This window comes from Nomia melanderi, chromosome 12 (genome assembly GCF_051020985.1).
Source record: "Nomia melanderi isolate GNS246 chromosome 12, iyNomMela1, whole genome shotgun sequence".
Classification (NCBI taxonomy): Eukaryota; Metazoa; Arthropoda; class Insecta; order Hymenoptera; family Halictidae; genus Nomia; species Nomia melanderi.
The window spans coordinates 6216311-6232221 of record NC_135010.1 but is presented as its reverse complement, the minus strand read 5'-3'; the positions used below and the strand labels follow the sequence as shown (position 1 = coordinate 6232221).

At 30.6% G+C, this 15911-nt stretch overlaps 5 protein-coding genes across 8 annotated transcripts; 3 read left to right on the top strand and 2 right to left on the bottom strand.

Moving 5' to 3' along the window:
* The first annotated feature begins 41 nt into the window (after positions 1-41).
* On the top strand, positions 42-1534 carry LOC116434469 (transmembrane protein 223). The gene is made up of 4 exons (XM_076372899.1): positions 42-447; positions 545-813; positions 1010-1152; positions 1231-1534. Exons 1-4 carry the CDS (start codon positions 281-283, stop codon positions 1378-1380), a joined length of 729 nt encoding a protein of 242 aa, XP_076229014.1. The 5' UTR covers positions 42-280; the 3' UTR covers positions 1381-1534.
* A 267-nt stretch (positions 1535-1801) lies between these two features.
* LOC116426079 (uncharacterized) lies at positions 1802-2972 on the bottom strand. The gene is made up of 4 exons (XM_031974544.2): positions 2833-2972; positions 2492-2706; positions 2155-2418; positions 1802-2060 (listed from the first exon to the last, which is right to left on the bottom strand). The coding sequence occupies exons 1-4, from the start codon at positions 2968-2970 to the stop codon at positions 1802-1804; spliced, it is 876 nt and encodes a 291-aa protein (XP_031830404.1). The 5' UTR covers positions 2971-2972.
* A 1850-nt stretch (positions 2973-4822) lies between these two features.
* brn (beta-1,3-galactosyltransferase brn) lies at positions 4823-8046 on the bottom strand. The gene is made up of 2 exons (XM_031974541.2): positions 7671-8046; positions 4823-7604 (listed from the first exon to the last, which is right to left on the bottom strand). Exon 2 carries the CDS (start codon positions 7552-7554, stop codon positions 6178-6180), a length of 1377 nt encoding a protein of 458 aa, XP_031830401.1. The 5' UTR covers positions 7555-7604; positions 7671-8046; the 3' UTR covers positions 4823-6177.
* Positions 5274-6417, top strand: LOC116426080 (microtubule nucleation factor SSNA1). The gene is made up of 4 exons (XM_031974547.2): positions 5274-5422; positions 5647-5846; positions 5956-6088; positions 6294-6417. Exons 1-3 carry the CDS (start codon positions 5371-5373, stop codon positions 6061-6063), a joined length of 360 nt encoding a protein of 119 aa, XP_031830407.1. The 5' UTR covers positions 5274-5370; the 3' UTR covers positions 6064-6088; positions 6294-6417.
* On the top strand, positions 8022-15724 carry Cdc27 (cell division cycle protein 27). 4 transcript variants are annotated; one of them, XM_031974540.2, is made up of 14 exons: positions 8022-8160; positions 8517-8688; positions 9207-9282; positions 9365-9512; positions 9584-9967; positions 10144-10468; positions 10546-10731; positions 10831-11077; positions 11163-11343; positions 11427-11652; positions 11718-11845; positions 11965-12286; positions 12366-12513; positions 12758-15724. In XM_031974540.2, exons 2-14 carry the CDS (start codon positions 8665-8667, stop codon positions 12883-12885), a joined length of 2523 nt encoding a protein of 840 aa, XP_031830400.1. In that variant the 5' UTR covers positions 8022-8160; positions 8517-8664; the 3' UTR covers positions 12886-15724. The 4 variants fall into 4 exon arrangements, with proteins under 4 accessions (XP_031830400.1, XP_031830399.1, XP_076229010.1 ...); XM_031974539.2 differs by having other exon boundaries at positions 10543-10731; XM_076372895.1 differs by lacking the exon at positions 8022-8160 and having other exon boundaries at positions 8485-8688; positions 10543-10731.
* The last annotated feature ends 187 nt before the right edge of the window (positions 15725-15911 follow it).

The window sequence follows — 15911 nt, the reverse complement described above, 5'->3', positions numbered from 1 at the left end:
TTTAAAAAATAAGTTCATGTAAACACAATAAATTCTCATAGAAATTTGAGTAATCACAAATTGTGTCGACTATCTATACTTATACACTTCATATGGTCCATGAAAAAACATTAACCTAAGAATTTAAATAATAAAAAGTAAGGCTTTTTATATTACTTAAAATAAATAAATAAAATTTAAGCATAACGAGTTAACAAACGTATTTATTTACAATAAACTTATCTCAGTGGAGTAAGATATAAAAGTAATATAAGAACGAGTCTATATACATATTGCAAAAATGTTTAATTCTTTGTATTTCAAAAACAACTGTATAAATACACATGTAATAAACAAGTTACAATTTTTTTATCAACGACTAAAGAAGAATGATAAATTTATAGAATTTGCAACGTGTAAACCATATCATTCTTTCTCTAGAAGTATAAATAAAATAACTAATTTAAGGTAATACATAAAAAATGTTTGTTTCTCAAATAAATGTAATGTTACTTTCAAGATACATGTACAATGCTTAATTAGAATTTTGTTGTTGTACCAACAGAAATGTGATTCAACAGCCAAAGGTGGATAGAAAATATTCATATATAAATATAAATATACAAAATGATATATTTCTGTTTAAATTTGAAACTAATTATTTTAAAAATATTAGATGGATTTTATTAGCAGCATTAACTTCTTCTGCTGTGACGTGTTACACTTCATATGATCCAAAGTTGAAATCACTATTATTTAAAGATATCTCTTGGTCCCAGTATATTAAAACTTGTGGAACAAATATTATATTTTTTACATTTGGAATATTTATAGGTAAAGTAATAATATAATCCTTATTTAGATTTTAAAATATATTTATATGTAGTCATAAATATTATTATCAGTGTCATACTTTTGAAATTTTATAAAATACATAAATAATTAAATATGAAAAATACATTTGGTAAATTATAATTATGTTATAGATTTATTAAAATTTATTATAAAATGTTTGTATTTTTAAGTTTAGGTCCTGTGGCTGTCATTTTATTATATTTTATATCTCAACGTTTTATAAAATATCTTATTTTAAACAAAGGAGGTAATGAAGTAACTATGGTTACCTATCATTTATTTAAAGAACAAAAAATTCTAAAAGTTCCTGTAAATAAGGTAATTATATAAGTTTCAATTAAATATTCCTCTATAAATAGGAAATCACATAATTTGAAACAATTTACAATTTTCTAGATACAAGCTAATATATCAAGACATGAAATGAAAACTTATTTACCATTAAAAATTAAGGACAAGAAATTTTTCTTTTTATTAGACAACGGTGGAACATTTTATAATAAGGATTTATTTGATAATACAGTTGGATTTGCAAAAAAGTGGTAACATTATGATTTTACTGTATTATTTACATATACTGCACCATTAAACAATGGTTTCTAAAAACATATATGAAACATACAGCAAATCATGTAGAAGGTAAAAGCACAAGAACGATTCATATTTGTTCATTGTTTTAGTTATAGATAAAGTACATACAAATCAAAACATCCTAATTCATAAATGATATTTTATTATTTTTAGATTAATCTGAATAAAATAAATAATTTAGTATTTTATACAAAATATAATTGTACATGTTATACCTTATATTCTATGTTAATAACAGAATTATGCATGGTAGGTAATTTTTTTTCATCTTGAATTACTTCTGTGTGTAAGTTTTTTTATATTATTATGTTTGGTGATTGTATGCGTAATATAAATATGTTGAATGTATTTATGTTTCGCATTAAACTAAATATTTTCAGTATCTTTGACGATCGTAATATCTATTTGAATATTTGCTTAAGCGATCACTGTAACCATCATCTTGATACTTATCTTCGGCCTTATAATACACTTCAGGTGCTGAACCTACATGACCTTGCCAATATTTTGTCCAATAAAGGTCTTCTGGATTAATATCGTGTGGATGTTTAGCATTTCTAAATACGTGTACGCAGTATATTAAACTTCCTATCAAAGTTAAAAATCCAAATATGAGAAAGATTATCCCCAGAATCCTGAAAAATGGTAATATAGTAAATTGATAGACCACGTATATATACATTTTATATACATATAAAATAAACTAACTTTTGTTAATTTTATGCTTACCAAACTATTAACGGTTGAAAGAATTGAATTACTATAACAAAACCTAAGGTAACGAGAATTAAGCCAAGATTAAGTAGTAGCATCAGACAGCAAACTCCCTTGGTATTCGGACAAAATGGATTAGGCGTCGACATAGTTTCTATAATAATACCATCCTTCCTAGAAGTGTGAGACTTCACCGATTTCGCAGAACCATAACTGCAATGACTAGGTGCTCGATGACCCATTCTTAAACTTGGAGATAAACTGTGATGCGATACATGGCTGTTGATCAAATAATTATATTTGTAATTTTATTTGTTATTTTATGAATGTTGTCTGTTCATGTATCTACAACCTTATATCTGATGTTGCCCTATAAGCAGCGCTTGTAACATATATGTCTGAACCATTGTCACATATACTACCATGTGAAGCACTCTTCCTAAGAGGATGTAGACCTTGTCTGGATGATCCAGATAATACTGAAACACGACTGTTGTGTGTGCTTCGTGATCGTCTTCCTTCATCCTTTTCATATTTTTCTGGACGGTCTTTTTTCATTCCTTTTACCTATGGGATGTATGCATATGTATATATGTAGTGTATCAATTTTATAGGTACATATTCAATATTATCTATACTTAATTTACATCAGTTGACAATTATACATGAAAATAATATGCATTTGCTAATTACCATTGTAGCATGATCGACTGATACAATATATTCAGATACTGTGCGATCTGATGGAGCACGATGACTTTCATCTCCATCTGTTAAATAGTCACGATTTGTACTAGCATGGTATCCTACGTATCTTGAAGTGTGAGTCATTGTATATGACTATATTGTCTTGTTTTGTTTATAAAAATGTCAAGATTAATGAACAATTCAAATTACATATATTGGTAATATGTACCATAACTAGAAAAAAAGTAAAATAGAAATTAAAATATAATCCTAAATTGAAAATAATCATGTAGTATGTAATAGTATGAAATATTTCAAATTTATTATGTACAATCAGGAAACTTACATAGCAGATACTGAATAGTATAAAAGAACATTTCTATTGACACTTATATCAACAAATAATTTTGAGCCTATCTGAATGTTATTTATTATATTTGCCTGCAAGGAAATTAATAATTAATTATTCTAGGGTGTATACTCTGGAAAAAATCGAAAATTAATTTTCTGATAACCGGATAACATTATTATAAAATTATTTATTATTATTACTTATTCTATAATAAAAAAAACGTAATGCGTCCAATATTAATTATACATTGTTTATTTAAGAAGATACACGATCAGTTTGAATTTTTAAAATGATACGTGGGCAACAAAGTAGGAGTGGCATCCTTTACAAATGAATTGTAAAGCGTGTAATTATCATAAAATCTTTCTATCGTATGGTGTATGTTGTAATATACTTGCGCCGGTAAAGAAAGCCTAATATAGTATCGTGATGTCATTTGACAAGGTCGCAATGCATCTTCGATCGGTGACGGAATTATTCTGAATGCAATTGTCACCATTATTCTGTACAATCTAAATGTTTTCATTCTCCATTTAAATTCTTTAAATTTTATTTATCTATATTGTTAGCATATTATATTCGACAATTTTCATTTCATTTACAATAAAAATCTCATTTATATGTGTATTTCGTTTCACGCGAATGACAATAAGAAAATTGTATTGAAACCAAGCTATCATTTTATTTCATCTTTATCGTTACAAACACTTTTCATTTTTTCCATCTTACATTTCTACCATTTCTAATTCGACAAGGATACAAAATTCTTAAACGCTCAAAAGGATAAGATCGAATAATTTACCTGCGCAAGCGCCATAAATCCTGTCAACATAGCATCCAATACATATTGCTTTCCAATTCACATGGATTTTCATATTATAGCCACATAATTACGATAACACAGAGATTGAGTTGAAAAGTGTTCGCAGGAAAAGGTGATATACGAGATTCAATATGATTACAGGTGTTCAGGTGAATGGCATGGATACTATAATTATAATTAATCCTAAAATTGTCATACCTGCGATATCCATGTCGAAAGAAACCTGTTGAAAGTAAGGTTGATCTGCAAGCTATCGATCGAGATTTCGCGTAAGAGCTTCTCAAGTGGTTGTGTGTAGTTGTTTATGCATAAAACGTGTTTCTTTCACTAGAAAGCGTTGGTCAATCGTACAGTGATACTGGAACATATCGAGCGTTTGATTCTGCACGTATTAACTGTAACGGTATTCGGTATATTGTATACCTTTAATGAAACACTGTACTTCTATCACTCGAAATGTACACACGGAATCATTTTAATCACGGATCGGAAAATACTGATTTATTCAGAACCGATCGATCGACGGAGGCAGAGATCACGACTGTACACGTTTCTGCGGCTTTCACGCTTTCTGCTGGAGTGAAGATTCCGAGCGAAAGGTGCATTTATTGTAGTCCGTCGAACGAAAACACTTTGCGACGCCTTTAAAAGGCAAGGCAAGGAGTTGCATTGTTTTACGTGAATGTGGATTTTGTCATTAGATGATGTTTATTTCTGTAAATTCAATTTCTGTTGCACACATGAGAATCAATGTGTGAATTGAGGTTTCTTTGTTGCTGAGGAATCATTAAAGGAATGTTACGACAATAACACTCGAGGAATTTATCTGTTATCATCAATTTTATTATTCAATACTTATATTATAACTTATACTACAATATACAAATTTCTGCAGTAGTTCATGGTTAATAAATATTGTTTTATTAACATATACGTGTTATACGTTGAAAGTTTTTGTGAATGCCCGTAACATTCTATTTGGATAATTTTTTTCGTACGAGTACCATGTAGTTATTGTTTCGAAAATTATTGGATAAACGCTTATAAATATTTTGGCTGCAGCAGAAATATTGATGTAAATAAGACTCTAGAATCTACTGTTTCTTAATAATTTAATAATTCTGTTATGGTGAAATATTTGAACTTCTAAATAAATTTTAAGTATGCATTGGAATTTTTAAATTGCTGTGAATAATTTCATGTCAACAAATGCGCATGCGTCTCTTGAGGTTCGCGGCAAAACTGAAACGTTTGTTTAATCGTATTCATGTTATTTGAAGTAAATTGTCAGTTAAATTTTTCAGCGAATAAAATCGTTTTTTTATTACATAAATATTGTGATTATTAATTTGTGCATGGAGGGTTTGAAATGTCTCAGCACGGTGCTGCTTTACAAACATATAATCAAGAACTTGTAAAATGTAAGAAGTGTCATATAACCTACAAATTTTTAATTATTCATGTATTATACATCTAACGAATTAAAAGTTTCATTCATTTGATAGTCATTTTACATCGTAACTTGATAACGATGTATTTACCAGTTTTTAAATAATTATTTTTTTCATAATTTTAATTACAACGTTCAGGGTTATAAATCCATTTATTTTGAATCTCTTCGTAATAGTCGTCAAAATATTTTTAGGTTTAGAGGATATGAAAATAAGGCGTACAGAGTTGCAAACACAAATTGAAGCACAGGAAGAAGAAAAAAATAATTTACAAAGAGAAATAGAAAATTTATCTTATAAACTAACACGATTGAATGATAGTTTATCTAAAAGGATAGCTGTTAGAAACGAATATGATAAAACTATCGCCGATACAGAAACTGCGTATATAAAGGTACGTCTTTTTGCTGTTTATGTTTTTTCAAATAAAATAGATATTTTATTAAGAGTTTATAATTTTTTTTTTTCAAGAGACATGAAATGTAATATTAAATTCATTGTAGATTTTGGAGAGTTCACAACTTTTATTGAATATGATTAAGAGAGAGGCTACAAAATTGGACCAGGCATTAGTTAAGGCAATCTTGGACAAACAACAATATCGACCATAAATGTGCAATAATAAATATATATAAAGTATAATAAATATTTATTAATTTATAATAATTTATTATGTTTTATTAATACTGTGTAATTTTCAAATAGTACTAAAAACAATTTTGAATTTAAGCATTGCCAAGAGCTTTTTGTTCATTCCATACATTTAATAGTTCACTTGGATCTCCATATCCATGAGAACTTATTACATATTTATAATTAAATTTTGTATAATCTTTTTTAGAAAAATGAAACTCTTCGCAATGAAAAGGCTCAATGTCTGCTTTCTTAGCAACTATGCCTAAATAGATATCGTCAAATCTAAAGTGCTTTGTATAAAGACTAGTATAATACATCTCTAATAGGGCTTCCTTCGACAATATATATGCGCCAGCTGTAATATACGGTGGCCATAAATGATAAGGATATTCACTAAGAGGAACATACCATTTAGAAGATTTATGACGATGAGGTGAAGATATTATCACAAAGCCTGCATACAATCTAATATCTTCTGGAAGTTCAAAATCAAAAATTTGTCTTTTTCTTCTGTTTGGTACAATATCATTTCTCGTAACATTTATTTTACTTTTAAGTATCTCTGCAGGTGCATTAGTAGACATAGGTCCTGTATGTTCTGTCTTAACATAATCATTTTGTGTCAATTTGTAAATAATTTCATTTGTAGTATTTTTTATATTTTTAGGAACATGATTTGTATTTGAAGAATTGCTATTCCTCGTTGCAACTGTATTTTTAAAATATGATTCTTCTGCTTCGTCAGAAACTTTGATTTCTCTTTTATGGGCTCCAATCTTTTTGGGTTCTTTAAAATAATCTGGGTAGTTAGCTGGATTTCTTATAAATCTCAAAACATTTTTTACAGAAACATATATATCGTCATCAACAAACATGTAAAATTTCGAGTTTGAGCAATATTTCACTAACCATTTAAAAGCCATCATTGTTTTAATAGAATTATTGTAATAAGAATCTGTAAAATTGGCTTGTACAATATCCTTATATTTCATAGCCTCTGTTTCAACCTTAGCTTGAAGTTCACTATCATGTAAATGTACGCCTAACATAAAAATTGTCTTCGAAGGTACATCAAAGAATCTTTTTTCAAAACCCCAAGAGTTCCTAATTGCCAGTCTTCTCTCGAAATGTTCTATTGCAGATTTTACTATATATACAACACGATAATTGTTGTATGCTGGGTCTATACATTTTTGTTTGTTGTTAATTACAAATGTGTAATTGTACTCATATATAGGTGCAACTTTTGGTTCTTCATTATGTCTTAATGCACTCACAAATTCATGCACATCTTCTTCATACGGGTAAACAAAACTTGTATGATATGAGATTTCAAAAAAATGTGTGAATGCCCCGAAAAAATCAAGTAATACAATGAAACCGATACAAACACAGACGTATGTCAATTTGATTTTTGTTATCAGTCGAAAACTTCTATGAAAGCAAGGACGCAATAAACAATACATTCTTATAAAATAAAATATTACATAATTTTTAATTTTACTATTTTTAAAATCTGTAAAATAATATTGCATATGTAAATTATATTTAAATGCATCTTTATATGTATGTAGATACTTACATAGTTATCATATACACAATTCATGAGAAAATTGTGTAAACAATTGTTTGTTTATGTTCATATTCCAATAAAATGTTCTGCCTTTAATATATTTTGAAATTATATTCACAATACATAAGACAACACTTATTTTTCAATACTTCAATTAGATAAATTAAATTGTGTCAATAAATACTAGGTATATAGATACATATACATGTAACTATACTTTAAACTTATTAATGTATTTATGTATTATAAATATTACTGAATGTATTGTAGTTATGAAATATTTTTTAATGTTTTTCTATTATCAAATTAAAAAGTTTTGGACATCGCGTTTGATTTACATTGTCTTGTCCATAGGAAGAAGTTTACTGGAATCGAATACACACAGATTACCAACCAATCTGGCGAACGGTTTATACAGATATTTACGGATGAAACTTATTTTATAATATATCGTGTTATTAAAAATAAACGTTATAAAAAAACATGTACCACATAATAAGTAAGTTCTTAATTATAAAAATTAGTTACATAATATTGTGATTATTTTAACAGTAGTGTTACGAATAATTTTTCAAACTTAATGTATTTCCTTGGTAAGACTTTAATATTTAAGCAAACATACAATACGGATAATTAATATAAGTTTGATTATAATATATTCAATGTATTATAGAGTTTGATATCAAATTACTAATTAACGTTCGGTAACGTATAAAATTATCTGTATTGAAAATGTAATTGTGAGAATACATCGAAATTTGAATTCTGAACAGGCACAACATTTATAAGTATAAATACTGTTAATTTTGCATGAAATTGACGTTTCTGGGATGTTGGTATGCCTTCGTCCTGAAGTTGGGTGTTCACTTCAAAAGAATCGGAGCAAAGATGGACTCCTAAGAAATTTTTATACATAGCAGTCATTCGACTTTGGATTTTCTTCGTTAAATTTCCTTGAAACGTTCGAGATTATTCTTATATGACCAAGCCTACCGTGTGAACAATGATCGTACAGGAGCCAGTGCAGGTAAAATCATTAGAGTTTAACGGGAAACTGCCAGTGACGTGCGATTTTCTATCGGGGCGCATCCACACTTATTGATACTGACATCAGAAATTGAAACGGTTTACACGTACGTTTCCCTTTCAACTGAAAAATGTTTTCGCATTTTTCGTAACACGACGCGATGCTCCGTTCCTTTCTCGATGATACACCCTGGGCTATGTTATCATAATTCATTATCATAATATCATTAAATGTATTTTTCCGTGAGGGTGTACTTTAGGGTTGTTTGCTTTTGCGAAATGGACGTAAACGGGAGGGGATATGACTATAAATAAGTCCAAATGTTTACGGTGTTTACAATTTTTTCTGATGTTCAGTACTCAATTTTAGTGTATCTTAATTACATTACTCTAGTGCAGAGTAATTATATAAACAGTATGTATTTACTTTCACGTTTATAATGGCATTGTAATATAGTGTTTTCATTGTTGTGTGCTTTTATATGTTCTGTCAATATATTATGATACATGTAATTACAGGCAGCCATATGGCATTGTTTAAATCATTATGCTTATCCAGATGCAATATTTTTAGCAGAAAGATTGTGCGCGGAAGGCAAGTGTTTTGGTTTTATAAATATCTAGAATAATTAATTTCTGCACGTCATGGTTACAATATTAATAAAAATATTTTATAGTTGACACAGAAGAAACTTTATTCCTTTTGGCAACATGTTATTATCGTTCGGGACAAGTTAGACAAGCGTATGCGTTGCTTTCAAAAAAAGCTCCAAGCTCCGCGCAATGCAGATTCCTTTTGGCCAAGTGTTGTTACGATTTAGAAAAGTAAGTACAATGTTATTCTTTTCCTTTTATAGTTTCGGTGTTAAGGTACAATTTAACATTTTGTTTTTTAGATATGCAGAAGCAGAAGCGGCGATAATAGGGGGATATTATAAACAGTTGAAAAATTTAGAAGAAATTGTAACTCAGTTTGGTGAACACGCATGTTTTTCACTTCAGATCATAGCTAAGATTTATTACAAAATGATGCGTACTACGAAAGGAAATGATGCACATAAATTGGCTTTAAAACTGAATCCATTTCTGTGGCATTCGTTTGAAGAATTATGCAATGTTGGCGAAGTTGTAGAACCTGCAAAAGTTTTTCAACTAGATAAATTAGATAATTTTACAATGTGCCATGGTAGTGTATCTGTTCCCCCCTATGCCTCGGACTCTGATCTCATTGTACCTACGAACAATTTAAGTGGTACACCTACTATGAATGGCATCAGTGTGTATGTATATAGTAATTAATAAGATATGCATTTCCATTAAAATACATTATTCTTCTTCTTCTTCTTCTTCTTCTTATTATTATTATTACTACTACTATTATTATTATTATTATTATTATTATTGTTGTTGTTATTGTTATTGTTATTGTTATTACTACTATTATTACACTTTGTAGTACACCTGCACAAATGACAACAGCGTCAACTGTTATGAATGGCATAGGACCTACTGTACGATTATACTCATCTGTAGATGAAAGTCCCCAAAATCAACCTACACATTACAGTAATTGTTCCTCGATATCACCAAGAGCTAAACTTCCACGGTACCGTAGTATGTTCAATAATACCATGAGTCCTCTTACTCCGAGTTTTGGCATTTTACCATTAGAAAGTAATACACCTGAGCCAACGGTGTTACCATCGCATACCACACTTACAGAAGCTAACGATCAGAAAAGTTTAGTAAAACGCGTCAGTAGTTTAAGAGCTCACGTGGGGGTAAGACTCAATAAGAATTATCGAATTTTTAAACATGTATTATGCAATGTATAACGTAATATTTTGATTTACAGCAGTTGATGTCAAGGAAAGAAACACCATTACAACAAGGGAAGCCAGTATTTTCACAGTCAGGAAATACAAGTAATAGTGCAAATATTGTGACGGTGACGCCCACTACACCAACACCGGCACCACCAACGTTACAAGGTACCAATGTTAGGCGTTCATCAAGGCTGTTTAGTCATAGCTATTCAGTCAAGGTAATTAGTGGCTTATTTAAATTTTTAATCATTAATAATATTTATGTGTAATAAATAACCTACGAAGAAATATAACTGACGCGTGTTTGCTATTATTAGGAAAACAATAAGTCTCCAAATAGAAATAAATTTGCTACGCCTAAATCTCCATCTCGGAAAACAAAAGCTAGACTCTCAAAGACTAATTTAAGTAAAGCCAATTTGAATGAATTAAATGAAAGAAACCGAAACGAGAAAGAAAAATCGGAAACTATTACATCGGAAAAAGCTGTAGCTAATGTAAATGCACTGAACAATCAAAGTAATGCCAATTTCTGTGCTGTAACACTCCAGAAACAATGTGCTGGTATGTATTGTCGTTATATCATTATTTTGGAAAGGGCATTTATTTTTTTATGTCAATTACAAGAATACGATTTTTGTGTTTTTAGAAGGTTTAATGTCACTGCTTCGTGAACTAGGATTGGCATATCAATACTTAAGTCAGTACAAATGTGCTCAAGCAGTTGAGATATTAGGTATTCTCCCAGCACAACATTATAACACAGGATGGGTATTATCGATGTTAGCTCGTGCACACTTCGAAATGAGTGATTATAAAAAGGCAGCTGGGTAAACATTTAGGAAATTTCTATCTAAATTCAAGTTAAACTAATCTATTATTCTTTTGTAACTTATTATTTTTTGGTACATAGTTATTTTGCAGAGGTAAGGCAGTTGGAACCTCAGAGGACTGAACTCATGGAAATTTATAGTACAGTACTATGGCATTTACATGCTGAAGTTCAGCTCTCTACTCTTGCACAAGAACTCGTTTCCGAAGATCGCAATTCGCCGGCTGCATGGTGTGCTACCGGAAACTTATTTTCCGCGCAAACGGAACATGAAACAGCAATCAAGTTCTTTCAAAGAGCTATTCAGGTATGTTATTCGTTTGAGTATATTAATAAACAATACAAAATTATAATCGATTACAATATCCATAGGTGGATCCGAATTTTCCATATGCCTATACACTTCTTGGTCATGAGTATGTAACGACAGAAGAATTGGATAAGGCTATAACCGCATTTCGTAGCGCCATCAGGCTTGACTCACGGCATTATAATGCATGGTATGTTTAATTGAAATAATAAACTTTTGTACGAAAATCATGCAAGATATAGGAATGAATTTGTATACTCAAGATAAGGCAAAATTTTCTGTGATTATAATATGCATTTTGCTTTACAGGTTTGGATTAGGAACAATATTTTCTAAACAAGAACAGTATAGTCTGGCGGAGTTGCATTTTAAACGTGCTTTACAAATTAATCCGCAGAACTCTGCGATAATGTGCCACATTGGTGTTGTACAAAATGCACTGAAGAAAACTGACCAAGCTTTAAAGACTTTGAATGCTGCTATCGCGAACGATCCCGACAATACTTTATGCAAGTTTCATCGTGCAAGCATTAATTTCTCAATTGGTCGGCACGCAGAAGCGCTTAGCGAATTCGAGGAATTGAAAAATATTGTACCCAAAGAATCTCTAGTCTATTATTCGATAGGAAAAGTATGAATTATTATTATTTATATTGATCATTTCTTATGTTATATTTGTTGTTTCTTTACTAAAGTTTACCTTTCTTCAGGTACATAAAAAGTTGGGTAATACGCATCTCGCGTTAATGTACTTTAGTTGGGCGTCGGATTTAGATCCAAAGGGTGTCAACAGTCAAATCAAAGAAGCTATATTAAATCCAGGTCAAGGAGACGAAGAATCTCCGGCCACGCAGTCAGGTAATTAATTTAATATCTAAGAAAAATCGTTGCAAATTTATCAAGGCATATCTCGTATTTGTCCATTTTCATTTTAAATTTTGAAAAAATCTATATATACATTACCTTACACTTTATATCTTATCTAAGAGAATACTAGTTTGGACATACTGTTATACATAATTGAATCTTTCCAATCTAATAAATTTTAAACGTCTTCAGTAATACTTACATGTTTCTTTTTATTATATTACTATCTACATAGACGAGCAGCAGGCGCAAAATAACTCAATGGAACAAGAGATTGAAAATAACAGAGAAGGAAGTGTCGTAAGCCCTGCCGGAAACGTCTCGGTCGAAGCTCACGCTGACGACAGCGACGATAGTTTATGAAGATATCCTGTTGGCTGCAAGATTGCTACAGAATGAAGCGTCACCGTGCGTGTCACTATTTATCTTTTCTATTGATCGGGTCTGATCAATTACTTTTCAAAAACTGACGTAGCTCATTCTGGAATTCATACTTCCGTGCACTCATCGATTTCATCTAAGCAGTGCTTTGTTATCAAACTTTTAATATTTATAATATTTTCCTTAGTCTCGTAGTACCGCGTCCCTTGAGGTAACTAAAAAGCAAAAAAATGCAGAGCATTGTCTATCCGTGTTCTGGATCGTGACACTTATTTTTCTTTTTCGTATCCGCTTTGAAACGGTACACGTTTCAAGTAATCGATAAACTCCGGATAAAGAGCGAGAGGGAGGGAGAGAGTGAAAGCGAGAAAATGACCGAGAAAGTGGGAGAAGGGAGCGAGAGAAAAATTCCGCAATATCTATTTTATCGATTTGTACATTACGCGTTTTCCTCTGTATATTTTTTACAATTACTCATCTTACTTTTTTTTATAGATATATAGAATACATTCGAGCGTTTGATTATTTTCGTTTAAGAGTTTACGGCTGAGTACAGACTGTATCGCGTTTGAAGGATGGGCGAGTGTAAACATAAGCATGCCGTATGTAGATAGGAAATATAATTAATTAACTGAGTAAATAAGTAAGTACGTGGAAGTGTATATGTAAATTATTAATTACTGTACTATCAATATTATTATTATTCTTAGTGCTCTGTCAGTACTATTATCCATATAATTACCGTTGTTAATTTAGCGATTACGGCAATACTTTTTCCTTCCTTTTCTTTTTTTTTAAATTTTCTTTCATTTGGCCATCGTGGCTACACTGGACGATCGTGCAATTCTCGTCGTGAAACGTGGTCATCAGCTAGACTATCTTAGAGACGGTCCAACGATGATCGCGGACGAGTGAAATCCAATCGTACTCGCAGACATTTATTTATCGGATAACTCGAAAGTCTACAACATATATTTATATGATGAAACCCACCTGTTGATCGAAATAAAATGCGTTCTATGATCACGAGATTTACCAATTAGTAGTTTCGTTTTAACATGTCCAATTGCTTCCTGACGCAATGTGATTTTTAATTTTTGCTCGAATGTGACGCGTATTTAATCTCGCTACGTATTGACGATTGCGATTCGACGTTTGTAGAATGTTTATTCGGGACGATCAGCTGGTTCAATAAATTTCTGTTCTAGACTTTGAGAGTTCCTCAAATTATTGAATTATTTAATTGTACGTAGAACGATTCATTCGTCGTGATACGTTCCCCACCGAAACGCGGAGATACGCACGATGCTCGAGTGACGCTTGCAAGTGATAGGAAAATCAGTCGAGCGTCGTGAATCGAAAATAATATATTGTGATTTACGTGTACGTTTGCATGAAAATTTTTTTTGCCCGACGAAAAGAGGTCGTAACATTTTGTATTGTGTGATTTCGATGGAAATGAGACGTATTTGAAGCACATAGACGAATTGCCAACCAAGGACATGTATATATATATATACATATATATACATATATATACATGTATATATACATATATGTATACATATACATAATATATAAGTTTATACATATGTGATGCGGCATCTCGTCCGTCTTATTTTTTTTCAATTTCAATCGAAGCGTATCCCAATTCTTTGATCGTTTCATGCATGATACACTTGTACAAATTGTTACAAACAGAAATCACTTGGAAAGGAATAGAGAAATTATTTTGGTTTTTATCGTATGATCGTAGAGAGTAGAAAAAAGAGTTTTTAGCTTTTATGTTGTTTTCTAAAAGAATTTACATTGCTGACTCTGTATACCCTTCAACTTCAACGTATTACTATATTATTCTCCTTTGCCCGACGAACTGATAAGTTATTTGAAATTTTCTTTAAAGGCGAAGGATGAAAATATCGTTGTAAAATTTTATTTTAAGCCAGGCTAATTCGTTCAATTTTCAATGTATTTCTTTTAATTTCTATATGTGGAGGAAGTGTCAGTTTGAAACTGAAAGAACAGAAACTTCTACAATTTGTGTTTTAAATATTAAAAGGAATATTGGAAGTTGAAATAGGAATGCAATTAACAGGTTGCAGAATTTATGCATTTATGACAAATATATATGAAACAATAAAATAAAAACTGTGATAAATGTTAACGGTTTTTAGTAAACGACGAAGGAAAGTCGTTAATTAAGTTCTTCTGTTCGTAGATCTGTTAAATTTTGAGAGCTACAAATTTCCGCGGTTTAATAATTCAGCATGAAGTTTAGTGAAACGAAAAATGAATTTTTCCTTCGTTTCTCTGGCAAAGGATACCTGTGTATATACCGCCGTATTAGAAGAACCGTGAAACTCGATGTGAAATATTAATTGGGATACGCTTTTGTATATTTTCACTTTTCATTGTTAGCCCTTTTTCTTTTTCCTTTTCTTTCGCATTATTTATTTATTCTGTTCGCCGTTCTTTTTATTCTTCCTTTCTCGTTTCGATTGTAGTTCAACGAAAACGTCACATCGGAGAGAGTTTCATACGCTTTTTAGTTGTAAGAAACAAGGCGAACACCGTGCTACGGACTCGAAAGATTGGAAGTTGTTTATTACAATGTGTTTTTACGTTAAGTGGAATGGATTTCACGAAATCGATCAGGGGAAATCAGACACCGAGAGAGAAAAAAAAGAAGATATGGTTCTTTGCTTCTTAATAATAATTATTTAAACGAAAATCAGGTTAAAGCGAGTTTATGGAACGTTGTCGTGTTACTCGTTACGAACAGATGTACGTGCAAAAATAAAGGCCTGCACTTTGTATGATACAGATTGATTCCTTTTATTTCATGAAAAACCATTATTGTCCAACAGCATCCATTTGATTCCCCAAAAACAATTACTGTTCAGTGATGTTTATTTTATTCCACAAAAAAGTAATCATTATCGAACAGTATCCAATTTCAATGGTTAAAAAATATTTGCTTCTTTCGTAAAAATATACGAATAAATAAT